Source organism: Halichoeres trimaculatus, unplaced genomic scaffold (genome assembly GCF_033239565.1).
Source record: "Halichoeres trimaculatus isolate MK-OKI-2021-1 unplaced genomic scaffold, fHalTri1.1 fHalTri1_scaffold_19, whole genome shotgun sequence".
Taxonomy (NCBI): domain Eukaryota; kingdom Metazoa; phylum Chordata; class Actinopteri; order Labriformes; family Labridae; genus Halichoeres; species Halichoeres trimaculatus.
This window is the reverse complement of record NW_027437197.1, coordinates 17,183,565-17,202,614: the sequence shown is the minus strand read 5'-3', so window position 1 is coordinate 17,202,614 and position 19,050 is coordinate 17,183,565. Positions and strand designations below refer to the sequence as shown.

Below are 19,050 nucleotides of genomic sequence, written 5' to 3'. Positions count from 1 at the left end.
CAACCAATAAATCAATCTAGCGATAAGATAAGAAACTCATTAAATAGTGTAATAAAGAAGAAATAAGCTAGAAAAAAGATATGTACATATTTAGCATAACATAAAGGTAAATAAAATTCTTCTGAAAGGCGGAAGACGTGTTGTCCATCATATGTGGTTTCTTTTGTCATTATGTCAACTATTACACTACCTGTAGCACTGTAACACAAGTGTTTTCTATTAAAATGTTTAATGTCTGTTAATATTTATTAAATGTACGTGTACACAATCGTCATATATCCACTCTCCTCCAACTAAATATCTCATAATATTCAAACTTTTCTCATATTTTTCCATACCTTTATGCACATGCAGTGTCCATGTAGCTCTTTCTGAACACATCCTGGTACTCCAAGTGCATTATGGGTGACAGCTGATAAACAGTGGTGAGATGACGCCAAACTGAAGTGTTTTGTTGTTAAAAACCTATTCACGTAGTTAAATAGCACGAATGATTCGATTACTCCTTCATTTGTGAGCCCGAGTGTGTTTAAACACTCCCTCTGTTCGTTGGACTCAAACAGAAAAACAAAGCGGAGAGGTGGGGCTAACGCGGGAGCCAAAATGGCCAGCCTCGGACGTCAGTTTCACATTTTGCACTGATTCATCCAGCGCTCACAAGCAAGGCTAAACTTGCTAGCTGAACAAGGAACTACCACACAGAAGGGAACTCGGGTGCAGTTGAATATGGCTGAACTTGAGCAACACGAAGGAGCACAGGTATCTTTTTAGTTTAATTCAGCAATTTTACACTTTATTACGTCTGAATGTAATACGTATCTAACCTAAATGAATTCATTTGACAGGACCTTGACAAGAAAATTGAGGAGACGAGATTGAGATTCAAGAATGAGTACCTCCAAGGTAAAGAGTTATTACAGATAAGCTGAGAGTAATTCGCTCTTTAGCTGCCGCTCGTGAATATAGGCTCTTTTGTTGGTTAGCTAACCTTACTTTAATTACAGTTATATGTTGTTGACTGTCCACTGGGTCTGCTGTTTGTTTACCTTGTCAGTTTGATCATGACCCGAGCGATAAGCTCCAGCAAATAACCAGCTAACATTAGCTGTGTTGACACATGGTGAAAGTTAGAGTAAAACAGCCCGCGGGTGTAACGTCATGACCTGACTTAATTTAGGTTTACAGCACAATGGAGTCATTATGACTTTCACAGGACTTTTTTTTTAACACAGGAAAGTGAAGCCTTGTGCTTAACCTTCTTTGAAGTAAATGTCATGTGGTTGAACCTTTGTGTTGTGTTTACAGACTCAGCAGAGAAATATGACTCCAGAGATGTGGACAGGCTTGAAAAAGATGATGATCTGGTGGAAGGCTACCTCACATGGAGGATCTATGTCGTTGATGATGCCTTGAAAATGATTGATGACAGTTTTCAATGGAGAAAGGAGTTTGGTGTGAATGGTAAGAAGTCATTCTGAATAATTTGTAATAAGACAGGCTGTGCACCCTCAAACATACATGCCTAACTTGGATACCAGCACTAGAACACTTTGTTTCTTTCCTTGATGAAATCTCTTTCTAAAAAATCCTATTCACATCAAAAGTGCCAATTTCTCAAATATTAAATGTTTTTTTACACTCCAAAACTTTTCTTAGCAAAACAGATCTAAAATTGGTCAAATTGTAATCAGGACCTGAAAGATACAAGAGAAAGTTATCATGATTATGAAGCTGTGTTCTTATCTCTTGCAAAATTAGCATAGGAGTTCAATACCAAATCTCTCTTTGGTAAAAAAAAAATATATATATACAAAAACATTTTAAACCCCCAAATTGAGATGTTTGTAAGCTTGCAACACAGATTTGTGCTTGTCTTTGTGCTCCTCTGGGATGGATCCAGACAGAGTGGCTTTGTGTGTTGAAAGAGCCGTATGCATAGGCTACCCCTGAATACAATCCCCACTGTATGTGTTTTCTGAGGAGTTTCCCAGACTTGTTTGTTTTGTCTTTAATCTAACAAATTCAATTTGTTAACAGTTGTTTGGAGGAAATTTCATTTATTTAGGTCATTATCATGTGAGGGCATCAGGGACTGTTGGGTTTTTATTCACCTGGTGAAAGGGGTTCATGATGAATGTAGCTGTTTCTGTCAACTAACAGGTTCTCTGACAAACTGAGGCAAAATATGTGAAACTTTGTCTTGTAACTTAGAAAGGAATGCTGTCTAGTCATGTTTCAACTGACATCTAAGTTTAGCACAGTTTCAGTTTTACTTGGTGCTTGCAACAACAAATGTTTTCTGGTATGATGAAATTTTGACACATAAATAGCTTTACAGCTAGTATTACCACATTTACATCACAACTATATTCATCATAGAGAAAATGCTAAAGGTAACAACAGTGTGACATGTGTCTGCCTGCTTGTTTCAGATCTCAACGAGAGCATCATTCCCAGATGGATGTTTGAGACTGGTGCTGTCTACCTCCATGGCTATGACAAGGAAGGCAATAAGCTCTGTACGTACTTTTCTATACAAAACTACATCTTTTAAAGGTTTACAGTGGCCTTAAATGTAACACATTTACATCTAAGTCTTTCTTGCTGTCAGAAAAGATATGAGCCCCACAAAAAATGTAGATATCACTGTAATAATTGATCCGTGTTTTCTGTGTGTAGTCTGGTTCAAGGTGAAGCTTCATGTCAAGGATGCAAAAACAATCCAGGATAAGAAGAAGTATGTCGCCTTCTGGCTGGAGCGCTATGCAAAGAAAGAACCTGGAATGCCTCTCACTGTCGTGTTTGACATGACAGACTCTGGACTCAGTAATATAGTGAGTTTCTCATAGTGGAGTTTCAAACAGTTTGACTTCTCAAAGACAAGTTAACAGACATTTTAACACTTCTCTCCGAACTGAAAAATTATCCTGCCGTGACTACTGTTGGAATGCTGTCCTCATATTTCTAGTTGTTAGAGCTGGCATCTAGCCGGGACTGGTGCTTTTCAATGGTTTTACACTTCAGAGATTAAAGTAACCTTTAAATCCTGTTGGTCAATTCGAGAGGACTGTCTAATCCTCAGACTCACAGTGTCGCAGACGTTAGCTGCTCGATGCAGCTCTCCTTCAGCAAGTGGCTGGGTTCTCTCCTGGAGAAATGCTGCATTTTAAAACAAAATAAACCAACAAAGGCTGAACAGACAGTAACGCAACCAAAATTTAAGAAGCATTGATAGAAAGATCGGTTTGGGAAGCAGTTTTTTGGAAGCCTGTAGAACTGTGCTGGGTGCCTGAGCAAGTGCAGCCTGTATGATCTCATTAAGACTCTGGGAGTGAGTCTCCTGCATAGCAATGAAGGTTTTAGCCCATTATAGAGCCTATGCAGGATATAGGAGGCTTTATCTGTTGACCTATTGGGTGTTTGTCTGATGATTGTGATTAACTTAACACAGTTTAGTGCTTAATTACCATGTTCACCTGAAGAAATTAGTTATTTTCAGGAAGGTTTTCCCCTTTAAAAGATAAGGTTGTAAAGTGTCCAAAGTACGATGACAACATTGATTTTGATTGTCTGTGAATTGTGTCACTAATGACAGATGAGATCATTTTTTAAACTAAAACATTATTCATACAGAAGCCTGATGTAAACATATGTAAATAAATATTGATCTGTACTCTTTGCTTTTTTCCACTTTGTTTTTCAGGACATGGATTTTGTGAAGTACATCATCAACTGCTTCAAAGTTTACTATCCAAAATTTTTATGTACGTAATACCACCAGTTAGAAAGCACAAAAAATATCCATTTACTTCTTACATCTGTATTTTAATTTTGTCTGTTGTGTTTCATTCCAGCCAAGATGATCATTGTGGATATGCCTTGGATCATGAATGGTGAGAATGAGCCGTCCAAATGAACTTGGATCAACATTTCATAGAAATACCAGAATCCAACTTCCTGGTTTTAAATACACGTGTCCGTTTCAGCTGCGTGGAAGATTGTGAAGTCGTGGTTGGGTCCTGAGGCTATCAGCAAGCTCAAGTTTGCATCCAAATCTGAGATTCAGACCTACATTGGTCTCGAGTATCTGCCAGCTCACATGGGTGGAACGGTACGTTTCAGTGACTTGTTTTATTCATCAGACAGTTAAAGAAACTTTGGTAGTGACAATAACTGCTTACATAAGTTTAAATATCAAATAAATGAGCGGTATTACCAGTTTCTATAGCAGCTTTCAGTGTGAAAAGTTGTTGCTGAGTTGAGTAGTGTTTAGTCTGTGCTGACATTCATGGTGTGGGCATAGTATTTCATGGTTGTAAAATGCTCATCCCTGTTTCTTTTTCTTTGTAAAGAAATCTTGATAGGGTTTTTTCAGGTCATGAATCTGAATTAATCACTTGTTTGAATGATGAAAATTAGTTAAATTGCTAAACGATTTTATCATCCCTACCATTGTATACATCCACACACAAGCCATGAGACTTTCCTGGATGTGACAGTAATGCTCAGTATGACTGCCTTCATTTCAAATGATGTGACTTCTCTGGCCTCATTCCAGGACCCCTTCAAGTACAGCTACCCTCCTCTCCCTGACGACGACTTCCAAACGCCGATCTGTGACAACGGACCCATTGTGAGCGAGGACGAGGTGGAGAGCAAAGAGGGTGAACTGGAGGTCAAAGATACTCTTGAGTCCAGCTTCAACTCTGAGGTTGCGGTAAAGCCCAAAAAGGTAACTTCTCTTCCAGGTTTCCATCTTTTTTTTGTAGTCATTATGAAATCCTCTCAGGATGGAGATGATCTCCTCAGCTTCGTGCACAATTTTACTTTGTTTCAATCTAAGCCTGGATTGCTTTTTCCAGTTTGGCAAAGGAAAAAAGAAAAGGTTTCTAAATGACTTAATCTGGTTTAATTGTTTGTTTGTAAAATTAATGACTCAATTCAAACTAATGTATTTAACAGGAGCTGTGTTTTCGTGATCAGTTAAGCTGCTAATGTGTAACATTGAGCCAAGTGACCGCCAGATGAGGTGCTCTGTGGTCAGAGATGTTGTGTGTTTTGTCTCTAACTCACTTTCTTTAAGCCGAGCTTGAGCTTACCACATGTAATCAAACTGCTCAGCAGAGACTGCTCTGAATTGACTGGTAACAACGCCTTGATTTCGCAGACAGTAAGCTCTTGCTCATTGTCTCAGTGAAGGTGACTCCTAATGTCTGAGGCTGCAATTAAATCCTGCCAACAAAGCTGGAGCACCACAGCCAGCTCTCTGCTTCCCTCATCCTCTCAGCCTCTCGTTTGGTCCACAGGGGTTGTTGAGTCAGTTACTTAAGCTCTCCCCCGCTGTAGCTGGTTTCCTTTTCCTAACCTTGAGAGAGAGATACCCCACAGGCTTTATCCTGAATATATCTGCAGCCGCTGTCAACCTTTCTTCTTTCTCCCCCACTGTCACCAAAAACTGATCTGTTTGCAGTGAGGACTGCAGTTTATAGCACGTATTCTGCTTCCTCCCTACAGGAAAATCCATCCCCTCGCTTCATAATCTGTTTAACGTCTTTTCTGCCGACCAGCATGCACAGAAAGCCTGCATGAAAATAGATGGCGGGCTTTAAGGGGGTCATCTCAGGATTTTCTTGCCATCAGAGGAAAACTTGTTGCACATTATATCTGCACGTGTTGTTTTCTTTCCTTTTGTTTACCTGTGGTATTGCAGCTTTCCTCCACAGATGATTAGTTGTTTTGCTGTTACGGTCTAGGAGCAGCAGATTTGGGGTTAACCTACATTTGACGTGAAAACAAGGACATAGCTGTTGTGACTCTTGTAGCTGCTGTCAGGGGTTTTTTGAAGCCTGGCTGCCCACAGGACACAAACTGTATCAGCTGGAGCGGAGCTGCGTAACCCACAGCTACTCCCATGAGCCTCCTAAGCCCAGAAAACCAACACTGCCCTCATTGTTAATAAATAACACATTGGTCATGCTCAACAGATTTAGATTTACAGAGCTGAGATGAAAAAAAAAAAACAGTTGTTCTCAACAATGATCTACAGCCACTTCTTTGTTAAGACTCTTACTTTAAATGATTCAACATAGAATAACCTCGCTGTCTTACTGTAATGTTATGAGTGTGAAATCCTGCACAACTCCAGAGAGGAGGTGCATAGCTCTCTAATAGAGGATTATCAGCGCATACTAAACCCAAGGACTGTGTTTTAATGAGCACAACAGTCCATTTAGTTAGACTGGATATCAAAACATTTAAAGGAAAGTCCCTGATGTTACGACTCTGTCTGGAAACTCCGCACACCTCACCTTTCAGACAAAAGTGCAGCCAAGAAGTTTCTCATAGATTGCTGCTTTGTATGGAAGTCGTAGTGCTTTGTTTGCAAAGTAAATTGAGGTTATCTAAAACAATCACACATGAAATTAGATGCAGTAGGTGCTTGGAAACAGATTAAAGGAGTGGTGGTGATAAGAGGGCTGTAAAGGAGCGTTAGAACACAGGTTAATCAACAGGGATTACGTAAGCATTGTATCCTCATGTTTACAGAAATGAGTGGCCTAATGAACTTCACTTGTTAACTTAACCACACTGTCAATGTAAGAACCTGTCTAAACTTCAAGCCTGTCTGAACACATCCTGCAGCACTTCTTTTAAACGAGATCCCCTCCCTCGGCGATCACCACCCACCCCCACCTGACTTCCTCTGGGTTCCAGGCAGCACCATGCTTGATGGCTTCAGGAAGCTAATTGCCTCTCTTTCTGTTTTGAAACAAGGGCTGGTGGTGGTAAGAGAGTGTAGCGTCTCACCCACACGTGGAGATCAGTGTCCGGAAGATATCTGCAGGCTGGTATGGCAGGTGCACTCGCGCGACTCAGGACTTTTTGTGAGTGCACCTCCCTCGCAGTCTACCGATGCCGTCACCACCCTGACTCTGACCTGTCTTGGGCCTGACATTTCAATTCGACCCTCAAATCGCACTGAACTGTTTTGAGACCACAAAGCTTCTGACTTTGTCACCAGGGGATGTAGGCTGGATGCAGCCTACCTTTTGCACAGTTTCATCTCAACACCGAACACTCAAAGAGAACAAGTCGCACAATCACTGCCGCCCATTATTAAGACAGCATGATTTTTTTTCATCTTCAAAGCTTAGACACTAAGCAATTGCTTCTGAGATAATTACTCTTACAATGAAGTAGATCAAGCCATTAACCCTTAGCACTAAGTCTTTAACTTTCCTCGCCTTTGAGGCTACTTTTTAACTAAAGCCGCCCGTGCCTCTTCCTCTAACCCTCTCCTTAACCAGGACTGATTCTGAGGAGTGCTAATGCTGTAGATCCTACAGCTTTCTCACCTGTTATGTGTATACTTTATACTCTATAGATGTGCCTTATATTAAGTAGATCACTAATCTTTGCATTGTCTTTGAATTTCATATTTTAAACGCAGTGTTTCGAGATCATGTTTAAGTTCTCAGATTTTGTTCTGGTCTGTTGTTTGCCTTTGTTTATTATTATAAAGTCAAAGTGTTTGTTTTTTATTTCACTAAAACTTGAAAAAGTTTTCAAAACTTGCAGTATACTTTGTTTTTTATTTGTATAATAATTTTGTATGAGCATTACTAATATGACAGATGTAGTGCTGATGATTCTCACTAAAAAAATGTACATTTGATTCTGAAATCTGTTCAATGAAGCCTTTGATTTCAAAGTTTGATTTTTATCCGAAGACTTGATCTTGCTTTACTTTTTTTTTTTAATTTGCGTCATGATTTGATTGTGTGAATCCTGCTTTTCAAATGACAAATAAATGAAAACATTTCATCAGCAGCTGTTTTATCTCTCCATGTCTTCTTTGTGCCAGTTGCATGACAGTTGGCCATTAAGTAACGATGACATGTGAAGTTGCTTATCACAGCAATTGACACACTTCCCCTCTGAGTCACCATTGTCCCAATCACATGTAGAGTTCATTCACTTTTAACCTCCCCCACTTAATCCCATGATGCGCTCACTCTCTCCCAACTGCTTTTAAACGACGTGGTGTCAGCAACACAGTAAAAGCATCTGTTTCCCCCCAAAACTCGCCTACTTTACGTTTGATATCCAATATGTTCGCAGAGTTTCACAATTCCCACAACGTCCTGTCAGCTGTTGTGAAGTCTTGTGATCGGACTTGATGTTAGTGCATGTTTTGCTGAAGTCAACACATCCATGAGTGTGGGATGTTATGACTTCAGGCTAGGTTGGGCTTTTTTTTCATTCAAGGTTCTATATTTGGTAAAAAGTCACGAGGATGGGTATTTTTCTGGGTTTCTATATTTTCTAATGGACGTGCTTGTTTTTTTCCTTCAGAAGGCTACTGGAACAAGGGTCAGGCGCAATCATCATAGGGGGTTTCTCTGTATAAGAAAAAAAGGGGATTTTATTCCAAGAAAGATTCTATTTTGATAACTTTGCCCTTTACCTCCAGCCCAAGAACCCTTTATTAATCATTACAGACGACTGTCAAACCTTCGTTAACTGAGAGCTCTCTGCGTAAAGGGCAGGGGTCGCACTTTTCATTTTCAAAGAAAGGAACAGATAAGGCTTGGTCGCATGATTACAGTATCAGTATTCTCAGTATCTCCACTAATTACGTGCTCTTTGTGTTTCAGGTGAACTTTCTGGAAGACAGTTTGAGGTCAGAGGACAATGATAAAGGAGAAACAAGTACCAGGACCAAAGGGGCCAGGAAACCACTAACCACCTTCAAAGGCCCTCTGCTGGATGTGAGGTTGGTCACGCATTCACCAACGTCTCCTATGACTAATTGTTTGTCGCCCTGGTTATCTGTGTGGTCATAACACAAAGCTTGTTTTTCACATTTAGAGTATTTCCAGATTGGGATTAATCAAGGAGCTCTGTTTTAGAAAATTCTGCAAAAACAGACGATGCATTTTTCAACATTTCTGCCCTGTGGGTAGCCTTGGTGGGTCAGATGATCAAGTACTCAAGTCTGGATGAAAATATCTCAACAAATATTGCCATTAACTCACACTTGTGACCAGTCAAACTCAGTTCTAGGTTGGTTTATTACCTCCGCCAAGGAGGTTATGTTTTTGGGAGAGTTTGACTGTTTGTCTGTGAACAACATAACTCAAAAAGTAACAAACAGATCTTCTGGGAATTTTCAGGACATTTTTAAAATAGGATAAGGAAGAAGTGATTAAATTTTGGAGGTGGATTTAGGAGATCCAGATCACCACCTGGATCCAGGACATTTTTAAAGGATTCTTTAACATTGTGAGATAGGGCTGTTTTCACCATATGTGTATATAACTTCACCATAAATGGTCGGATTGCTTTGCAAAACAATACAAGACAAGGTCATCATAATTTCTGACAGATGTAAAAGTAGGATCCAGATCCTGACAATATTCTGGATACTGTCAGGTAACAAATAATCATACACACCTGCAACTAACACCAAATTGTAGCAGACAGTCTGCTGAGAGGGAGTATAACATTAAAGTAGGACTAAAGTGTTAGTGACAGTCACAGTATGCTTGGTGGAGGTCTGTGCTCTCTGAGTGCTTTTCTATTTGTTGTACGTTTTCTAAACTGGCATAAAGTGCAGCCAGAAGATGACTCATACTGACCCTTGTAGATCCTTTGTTTGCCTTTTTCACAAACATTTGGTACAACACAAGGGTCTCAGTTGTTGCATCTTGAAACCTGACACCTGATGATCAGATATGCCTCTAGAGGCGATGGCAAACTTTACAGTATTTCTGGTGTGGCAAGTAGTTGGGGACAAACAGCTTCCAGACCTCATTTTCTGTCCTACATTGTTTGCAGTCAGCTTAGCAACTTTAGGAGCTATAGTTTGTTTGGATTGTAAGTGAAGACCCTCCAGAGATGTGTGCTGAAATAAAGCAGCCATTTGGAGTTGTGCCTATTCATTTGTCTTGAGTCTCAGTTTCACAGTAAATGTTTAGTAAAACTAAGAGGCTTCACTTTGGTTTGCTATAGCGAGGAAATTGAGGTGTTGCTTTTGGCCTTTGCTAGTGTAACTAAAATTTTCTGACAATTAAGATCATCCTGATTGAAGACAAAAACTGCATCAGTTCAAACCTGGATAATAATTAGACCAGCTGTTTTGGAAATGACTGTTTTATTAACAGCATGCAATTAAACAGAGCAACAGCTGTTTGTAACTTTATCAAATTACTGTAGATTGATATTTTTCATGTAACACCTCTTCTCTAAATGAGGATCTGCTACAATGAGGCATTTGGCTGCTGTGTAAAAACACTCGACTGTGGCAGCTCGAACCACAGGTGCACACTCTGTCACCGTCTCCATGACTGTTAGGTTTTGTTTGAGAAGGCTGCAGAGGGTAGCCCTGGAGGAAAACTGGAAAAGCGCCGGAGTTTACCCTGGGGGGGAGTGACTTTTTCCCCTGCAGGATTCCAGAGATCACTCAGCAGCAACCTTTTTTGTAAACAAACTTAGAAAAGCAGCACAACACACCAAAGACAGTTATCCATATATCAGTTCCTCTGCTTAAATGACAGAAAGAGGGTTCAGAAATCACTTCTTGAAATCTTTTTTTCAAGCACTCCAAAACATTTCTTCCAAAATTTCATTTGCTGCACATTTGTTGTTAAGGACATGTTATCTATTTAGTCAGTCTCTGATGAAAGTTTGGACTATGACCATTTTTTTGATACCACGTGTTTGTCCAAATGCAAATAGACAAATTTGAACTGCACTTATTGACAAAATGTTCTCTTCAACTATCGACTTGGTGCCTACAGTCATTATTGATGTGTTTGTTCCTCTATAGCCTAATTGATCTGGACACACATGGGCAGGACTTAAGCATGCCAAAAATCAATAGTTCAGTGAGAGATACTGATTATTGAGCCACCTCTTCCTTGTGGAGACAACCACACTGTGTTTTAAATTAAGTATTCATTGAATTGTGTTGGTATGAAATGATCTGGGTTCTCCTTTGGTAAATAAACGGCGGCGCTTCACATACTGTATGATACTGCTCTTCAATTTCACCAACACAGTCCGTCGAGTTGTTTTCTCAGAGAAACTGCTTTGATGTGAGGGTTTTGACAGCTCTGGGCTGTGAATTATAGTGATAAACAGATTTAAATGAGCCTTAAACGCAATTATATTTCTGAGCAGCGTTAGCCTTAATTCGGGGCTGTGGGCTTTGGAGGGGAGTAGGGGGCTTTGATCTTATGTTTGCCGAAGGTTTCCCCGAGCCTGAAGACTCTGAGATCAAGCAAGCGCCTGACTCTACAGCTGTTTTACTGAGTAAAGGACATAAAAAGAGGAAATATATCTTTGTTCAGAGCAGTTCTGGTCCATGAAGCACAGCCAGGCGGCATCAATGAAAGGCTCTGTACACAGCAGGCTGATATTGTAAGACATTTGCAAGTGTCTTCTTGGTAGAGGTCTGCGATGAAAACTGGTGCAACTGAGGCTCCATTTATCTGATCACAAACTATTTAAAGCTTAATTTAAGTGTCACAAACCTGATAAGAGAAAACACCAAGTCCAGACTTAAATCTAAGGTCACATTAAGGAAAGTGTGTTACTTCTTGTTTGAGGTTACAGATTTACTCAGAAGAGCTTTTTTTGATGTACATCTCAAATGAAATAAAACTGCAGGGTATCAAGTCTTCCATCCTCTTTGAACAAAAAGAGAAGTCAGCTTTTGTTTCTTTTTATGAGGTTCCACTTTTTTAGTCCATAAGCATGTCAGATGAAGGTAGTCAGGGCGTCATTTCTCGATCAGTCATCTCACTCAAACCCACTTCTGCAGGAAGCCATGACTCTGGGCAGATGTTGACCCAACTTAAAACCAGACAACATCCTATCATGAAGAAAAGCTTTCACATACTCTTTAGGAGTTAGCTTGTCTGCAAAAATCTCATCTTCATTTGAACGAAAATAAAGATGCGAGACTCAAGAAATGTAAGCCAAAAGGGGATCATCTGGAGTTTCGTTGCAGTATTATTGGTGTATCATTCGTTCATTCCATATCCCTTTTAGAATCCAAAATCGGAAAACGTATAACGGCCTATTTTTTGCTGTTTTGATTGTGTTTTTGAAGTTAGAAATAGAATATGAGAGAATGGAATTATCATGGGATTTTTGTTCTATTCGTTTTTGGTTTGTATCATTTTCGATGTGTTGTGACCCGGGAGTTGTTGACTTTTTTCTCAGGTAGGCCAATCTTTAACCGCCCGGATCTTGAAACCTGTTCACAGAGATAGAAAAGGCGATATACGTTGAGTGACATATAAACAGACCACTATGGCCGCACTACAACAATACGCCGATGTCATTAAGCAGTTGTTCATAGCTGGTAAGACCTACACAGATATTTCGGAGACATTGCAGGAGATGGGTGTCCAGAGATGCTCTGCAATCAGTCAGACGTTTCGGTCATCCTTGACAAAAATGTTAACTAATAACTGTAAAACGTTAGCTATCGTGCCGCTCAATTCACCCATCAATGGAATCACCTGGTAGAGACTGGCTGACCTTCCTGAGAAAAAAAAAAGTCAAAGAAGTTCCAACACACCAAAAATGATACAAAAACAAATAAAACAAAAATCCATGATAATTCCATTCTCTCATATTCTACATTTAGTTTCAAAACAAAATCAAAACAGTGAAAAATATAGGCCGATTTTTGATTTGAAAACAAGAAATGAAATAAGTTGTTATCCGTTTTCCGATTTTGGATTCTAAAAAGGATATGGAATGAACGAATGATACACTGACACAGTATGGTGACTGCTGAAAGTTCAGATATTTTTCAGTATAATTTTGTTGCCTGTGAATTATATGACAATTTCACTTTGTTATAAACTTAAAAGTTAATGAGAATATGATTGGATAGCTTTATTGTTGTGAATGCATTCACGGCTTATGTTCTTGGTTTTTAATCTTTTCCATCCGCCCACTTTTTCCCTTTGCTACTCCTTCAACAAATTTTAACAATTCAAACTGTTCCAACTTCAAAGTATTCACCTCATTCAGGACATTTGCACTTTTCACTGAAAAACTTTCAGAGACATTTCATTTTTTTTTCACTGTTTTGTTCCCATTCAAATGAATGCAGAATCTTCAAAATTTCATCTTTCAGCCTCGTTCAAACCTTTTCATCATCGTCTGGTCTGAATGGAAATTGAACTTACATCCGGTCCAGATTGGGTTCAGATTTGGAGCTGTTTGACCTCCATATAAAGCAAAAATCATGTGTAAAGCCATCCTGAGATCTTTGCGGAAATGCTCTTTATTTTTGGGCCGATCCAAACCCAAGATTTTCAACAATTCACTCATCTTCAGCAGTCTGCATTAGCGAATCAACTTAGGCTGCTTCAGCCTCCTGTATGAACAGCACAGTTTCTTCAGAAATTCCTATTCCAGTTGATTCATGTTTCCCAACAAATAAATAGAAAAGAAGTCATTCCTCTACAAAAGAATATAACATTGATTTGACGGCCTGTTAAAAATGTGGCATCATATCAGAAGAAGGAGAATATAAAGATGTGTTTTTAGTTTTTTTTAACATTAATATGAAATCATAGGTCATAGCTGTTAGATTTTCCATTCACCCTCTAACAATGTAAAGTCTGTCTCCTAACCTCAAACTCCAGCACTGGTTCGTTGGGTCTCTCTCTGCCAGCTGCTGTCAATCAAACACAGAAACCAATTTGTCTGTCCAGTCACTGGCATGGAGAAGATATTTCCCAGAAAGCCCTTCTTCCTTTTTATTATTATTTTTTAAAAACGAGGAAAAGAGCATAACTCGACTTGGTTTCGGTTCGTCTTTAAACTTTTGAATACAGCTTTTTTTAATCCTCCCGTCGCCTTTGAAAGCTCCTAGGTGAGCCTTTTCTAGACCAAACACACGGCACAGATCTGTATGGATCAAAGATCTCAGCATGTCTGAGGCTTTGAGGAAAGGTGACAGAGAAATATAGTCAGAAGTTTAATGGACTGTTTGTGAAATTGACTAAAGCTTAGTGTCTTTGCAAAAACTATAACTACAATCAAATGATGATTGAGTTAATTTTGTGTCAGATGTGGGGAAAGCTACAGGTACCAAGACAGAAAGGCTAAAAAACTCCAGCAGACTTCTATCGATAGGTTACGTAAGACAGAAACAACAAAGCATACTGTGAACCTAAAGGGAACTCCAGCAGCTGTATCTCTACTTGAATGCACAAATTGACTGTATTTTTAAGACCTCAGCCTCTGGTTTCCACCCAGACAGCTTTCTGCTGCTCTCTTGTTTCATCATTTTGTGTGTGTGTGTGTGTGTGTGTGTGTGTGTGTGTGTGTGTGTGTGTGTGTGTGTGTGTGTGTGTGTGTGTGTGTGTGTGTGTGTGTGTGTGTGTGTGTGTGTGTGTGTGTGTGTGTGTGTGTTTTTCTTCTTTCTCCTTTCAGCCCAGCAGAGGAGCTCAGCTTTGGTTCTGGAGAGACTGAGAAAAAGAGCCTCATTATCCTGAGCAATGTGACCAAAAATCAAGTGGCCTTCAAGGTGAGTGTGAGGGCAATAAGAAAGAGAATAAAAGGTGATCTATCTTAGAATGAAAACCCAGATCAATGACAGTTTGGATTTGTTAAAGGTTGGGTTGCTGAGTCAGTCACTTCTCTTTGATTTGTGAAACTACATGTGGTCATAAATTGAGATCATCTGATTCAGTATTTGTGGCATGTAAGCATTTTTACCTGCAAGCGGGCTAGAAATGTGCTTTTCACACCCAGTCTGATTTTTTTAGACAGATTTAATGCCCGTAGGTGCTTTCAGGCTGTGGCTCTCTTGTGAAACTCTTCTCTCACTGGGTAGCATTTGTCTCTGTAAGAATAAATTTTCCTACTTGCAGCAACCTCAAACTTTTAAAAAACATTTGGTTGGCCGGGAGCTTTTTTGGCAAAGACCTCCCTGCTTTTTGAATCACTGTGTTAGCATTTTTCCCATATCTGTAGTAAGCTGTCGTGTTATTTACAATTTTTGGGCTCATAGCTCATTATTACCCAAGTTGAAAGACTTTAACTAAGGCTGCCTCTTGTCCTTTCACAGGTACGGACCACAGCACCTGAGAAGTACAGAGTGAAGCCAAGTAGCAGCACCTGTGAGGCGGGAGCATCAGTCGACATAGTCGTGTCCCTACATGGAGGTACTGCACTTTACTTGCACCCTTCACTGACAGCAAATCCTCAAACAAGTCCGGTTTGACTTGAAGTTTCTTAGCATTTCAAAGTTCCAGCAGAAACTTTTTTGTTTTTCTTCTTTTCCAACAAAAATGTTTCAAACGTGCCTAAAGAATCCCAAAACAAAGCATCAAACATTTGACTGTCTGTGCGAGTGAAAACATTTAACAGCCTTTGAGCATTACAGTGTCAACTGCAGGTCAACACCAGCAGCTTTCACTCAGAAACACTGCAGCCAATCCCTTACTTCAGGGGTGGCCAACCAGTCAGAGACTAAGAGCCACAAAAATTACTGTGGTACAACAAAGAGCCACATCTTACATCTATCTATCTATTTTTCTATCTATCAAAATACATAGAAAGCTATGAGCACATGAGGGATTGAGAGCACATGTAGAGAAGAGAAACTGAAACTTTAGTATCAATGTCATCACCCACGTGTATATATATATATATATATATATATATATATATATATATATATATATATATATATATATATATGTTTCCTTTGGTCTAAACTGTCTCTGAATGTGCCCTGCAGGCTCTCAGGCGTCTCCTCAGGACAGATTTTTGGTCATGGCTGCAGAGATGGACAACGCCGGATCACAGGAGCTTGCACAGTTCTGGAAAGAAGTCCCAAAAACAAAGATCATGGAGCACAGGTACGCCTCATCCAGCTGCATCAGCGGCTACGTGTTGCTTCCTAATGATGCAGCTCATTAGACTGTGACTCTCCTACAGGTTGCGCTGTCATGTTCTGGAGAGTGCAAAATCAACAGTGAGTCCCCGGAAGAACAGCCTGGTGGAGACGGGGAGCAACGAACATCAGGAGTTAAACACAACAGTGAGTTCTGTGGAGAGTGAATGATGCTAGTTTATCTTTGCTACAAAGGATGTATTGATGCTGTTACCTTCCATTGCTTCAATGTTTTACTTTAAGTTATTTTTTCTGGCTTTTATGCCTTTGATTAGAGAACAGCGCTAGCAGTTGCATTAAGCTACGTTTAAACCACAAATTGCCTCTGTTCCAGTTCTGTTTACATCCTCAGCGGCGCTGCTAGAGTGCATTTCAGAAGTCAGGAGAAAGCCAGTCTAAATCTCTTCCCTTGCTTGGAGTCTGAATGTGAAATGAGCTTATTGCCTCCCTGCTCCAGGTCCACACTTATCACACAGACATGAGAGCGGTATCAACTGTCTCATCTAACTCTCAGCTAAAAACAGATTAAACATATTCCCCAAACGCCAAGCTAATCCTTGAGTTTACTGTGTATCTAATTTGTTGCCGCGGCTGTAATTGCGAGAGTGTTAGATTGATAAACCCGGTCAGTGAACCACTTTTTGTTTTTGTGTTTTTTTTTCATCCCCCCAGCTCATGCGAATCATAGCCAGCAGCTCACGCATGGAGCAGAAGCTGAATACGTGTTTGTGGGTGCAGAAGGTTCTCGTTACATTGGTGCTCGTCCTCGTGGTGCTCAACCTGCATTGTCTTTACCTGCTGGGCACCTCTTGACCAACCAAGGCAGCTTCCTCCATCCAACACAGACAGACAGACAGCTGCAGAGACGGCTCCAGCAGGAGAAAAGCCAACCACCAGAGAGAAGGTCGCCCTGTGCTCTCCTCTCCTTTCCTTTTCCCCCTTCACAGGCTGCTGTCCCTTCAGGGAGGGGTGCTGACTTTAGGGAACATGTGAGTCGTTGCTTTGAGGCTGAAGTTGTCTCTTTTTTGGCACTTGACAGTTGAAATAACTTTTAATAATGTAATATCAAATCGATTGTGTATTTTTTAAGACGTCTTGGTAAAATAAACCTGTATTTATTGTAAAACACACAACATGTAGGAAAAAATATTTTTTGATCATTATGAACATTTTTTTATAATGTATAAAGCTAAAGATTATAAAATAAACAACTTTTGTGAATCTACCTCACTTTGCTTTCTTAGCTTTTGGAGCAGAAGATTGAAAATGTCATATTTATCCTCGAATGTCACTTTTTGTGTCCCTCAATTGTCATGTTTTGCATCATCTTTATCCCTCATTAGTTGAGAGGTATCTCATTGAAAACACGGCTGTGTACGACCTCCCTAAAACCTCTCCTCGCCCGGACCAAGGTGCCACAGGAGGACTCCATCTCTGCTATCTCCTCTATTTGTTTTAATTACCCCGACAGCAGCAAACTAAAAATACCAAAGCAATTACTGCAGAGTGCAAAGACACACGGCGCGGCCCACTTGTGGCTTTGTAGAAAGCGCTGATATCTAAAACAAGATCTGGCTCGGCTCAATCAGGAAAGAAGGCACACGCTCTGTTATTAGATGTGTGCACACAAAAGGGTGTCTGGATCAACATTTGCAGATTTCTCCGCTGTAGGTGGCGGCTGCTCACATGCGAGGAATGATTGGAATGACTCACACTGTAACGAACAAACTAATCCTGCCTTTATTATAGACTTTGATACAAAGTGTTTATTCCCAAGGGACTGCATTGTTTTCCTGTTTCTCACTCTGTTGTAGTGGCTTCATTATCTCGACTCTCAAACTTCTATTTATAACCATTTCGTGGAAGGAGCTGAATACTTAGAAGGAGGCATGTTTTCTGGGTGTAAAACTTGCACCATTTGTTCCAATCCAACCTTTAAGAGAAATGCATTTCATAGTGAGTGCTGCTCTGAAAAAAAAAAAGGATGTAAGTTAATGGAGTGTTTGCCTCCTGGGAGGAGAAGTAAAAGCTTTGGCACCACACATAGGCTGCCTGTTCTTTGAGTGCATCAGAGTGCCGGACAGCACCTGACTGAACCTGAGAACTTGTTCCAACACGCTGCAGTGCACACAGCAAAACACCGACATCAGTCACTGTGGAGGGAAATAAATTCTGCCGTTCATTTGACACTGATTACCAGAAAGACTGGTCCTACCTGATTGTGTATATGTCAGTAATTACAAACAGAGGATACTGTATGAGTTTCCCCAGCTGCTTCAGAAGCTCCTCCACTGTATTGATTTAACATGAAACGCTAGTTAGATCGAAGCCTGGTTCAATGTGCGGTCGGCCCCCCTGAGGCTCGTGTGGGATGTTTGAGGGGACGATGATTTAGTTCTAGAGGGAAATTGGTGAAGGAGGGATTGATGGGAAGTTAATGAGAGCATGAAGGTGTGGATGGATGAAGTAGCGGTTACTTCTGACACTAAAAAGGCAAGAAATCCTCCATTAACATTACTTTTCAAGATCTTGAGGAAAGTTGAACCTTGAGAAATATCACCAAAGAAGCAGCCCTCTTACACTTCATGTTTCTGTAACCTGTGTGAACTAAACTAGGGAATCAGGAAGAAAGGGAGCGTTATTCTGCACTTACATGGGTCAGACTGTGGAAAAACAAATGATCACCGTAAAATCAAAGAGGACATCACAAATCCTTGATTTGGGAAGTGGTGACCCAGATAAAACACTGGCTGCTTTGGTTTAATTCTGCTCATAAGATGATCACTGCAGGAACTAAAACTGGGGTACCATTCATCCTTTGTCCTTGACCTAACTGAGCAAGAAAGCATGACTCATGTTATCCCATAATCTACAATAAGTGAAATCTAAAAGTAGTTTCATCCCTTATTTCAGCAGAGTAAGTGTTCATGTGATGTTTTCTTCCCTATCATTTCGCTGTGCTTGTCTTTTTAAAAATATATCCTCCATACACGAGGGAGATATATCAACACATCCTGTTTATAACCACAAACCCATCACGTTACACTCTTGTTTTTAGCAACTGCAAAACAAGATACTTTCACTAGCACAGGCCTCCTTTGTCTGTATGCAGATTT

General features: G+C 40.1%; 1 protein-coding gene across 1 annotated transcript; it reads left to right on the top strand.

Annotated features, from left to right (window-relative positions):
• The first annotated feature begins 391 nt into the window (after positions 1-391).
• On the top strand, positions 392-17,152 carry mospd2 (motile sperm domain containing 2). Its single transcript, XM_074694458.1, has 15 exons — positions 392-759; positions 846-903; positions 1,306-1,461; positions 2,433-2,519; positions 2,680-2,834; positions 3,704-3,764; positions 3,855-3,893; positions 3,987-4,111; positions 4,559-4,732; positions 8,658-8,776; positions 14,467-14,560; positions 15,104-15,200; positions 15,779-15,899; positions 15,979-16,081; positions 16,607-17,152. Exons 1-15 carry the CDS (start codon positions 727-729, stop codon positions 16,745-16,747), a joined length of 1,563 nt encoding a protein of 520 aa, XP_074550559.1. The 5' UTR covers positions 392-726; the 3' UTR covers positions 16,748-17,152.
• Positions 17,153-19,050: the final 1,898 nt, after the last annotated feature.

Coding starts and splice junctions, on each gene's coding strand:
- mospd2 (XM_074694458.1), top strand. CDS start 727: ATGGCTGAACTTGAGCAACACGAAGGAGCACAG. Junction 760..845: donor AGCAACACGAAGGAGCACAG/GTATCTTTTTAG, acceptor TTCATTTGACAG/GACCTTGACAAGAAAATTGA. Junction 3,894..3,986: donor TATGCCTTGGATCATGAATG/GTGAGAATGAGC, acceptor TGTCCGTTTCAG/CTGCGTGGAAGATTGTGAAG.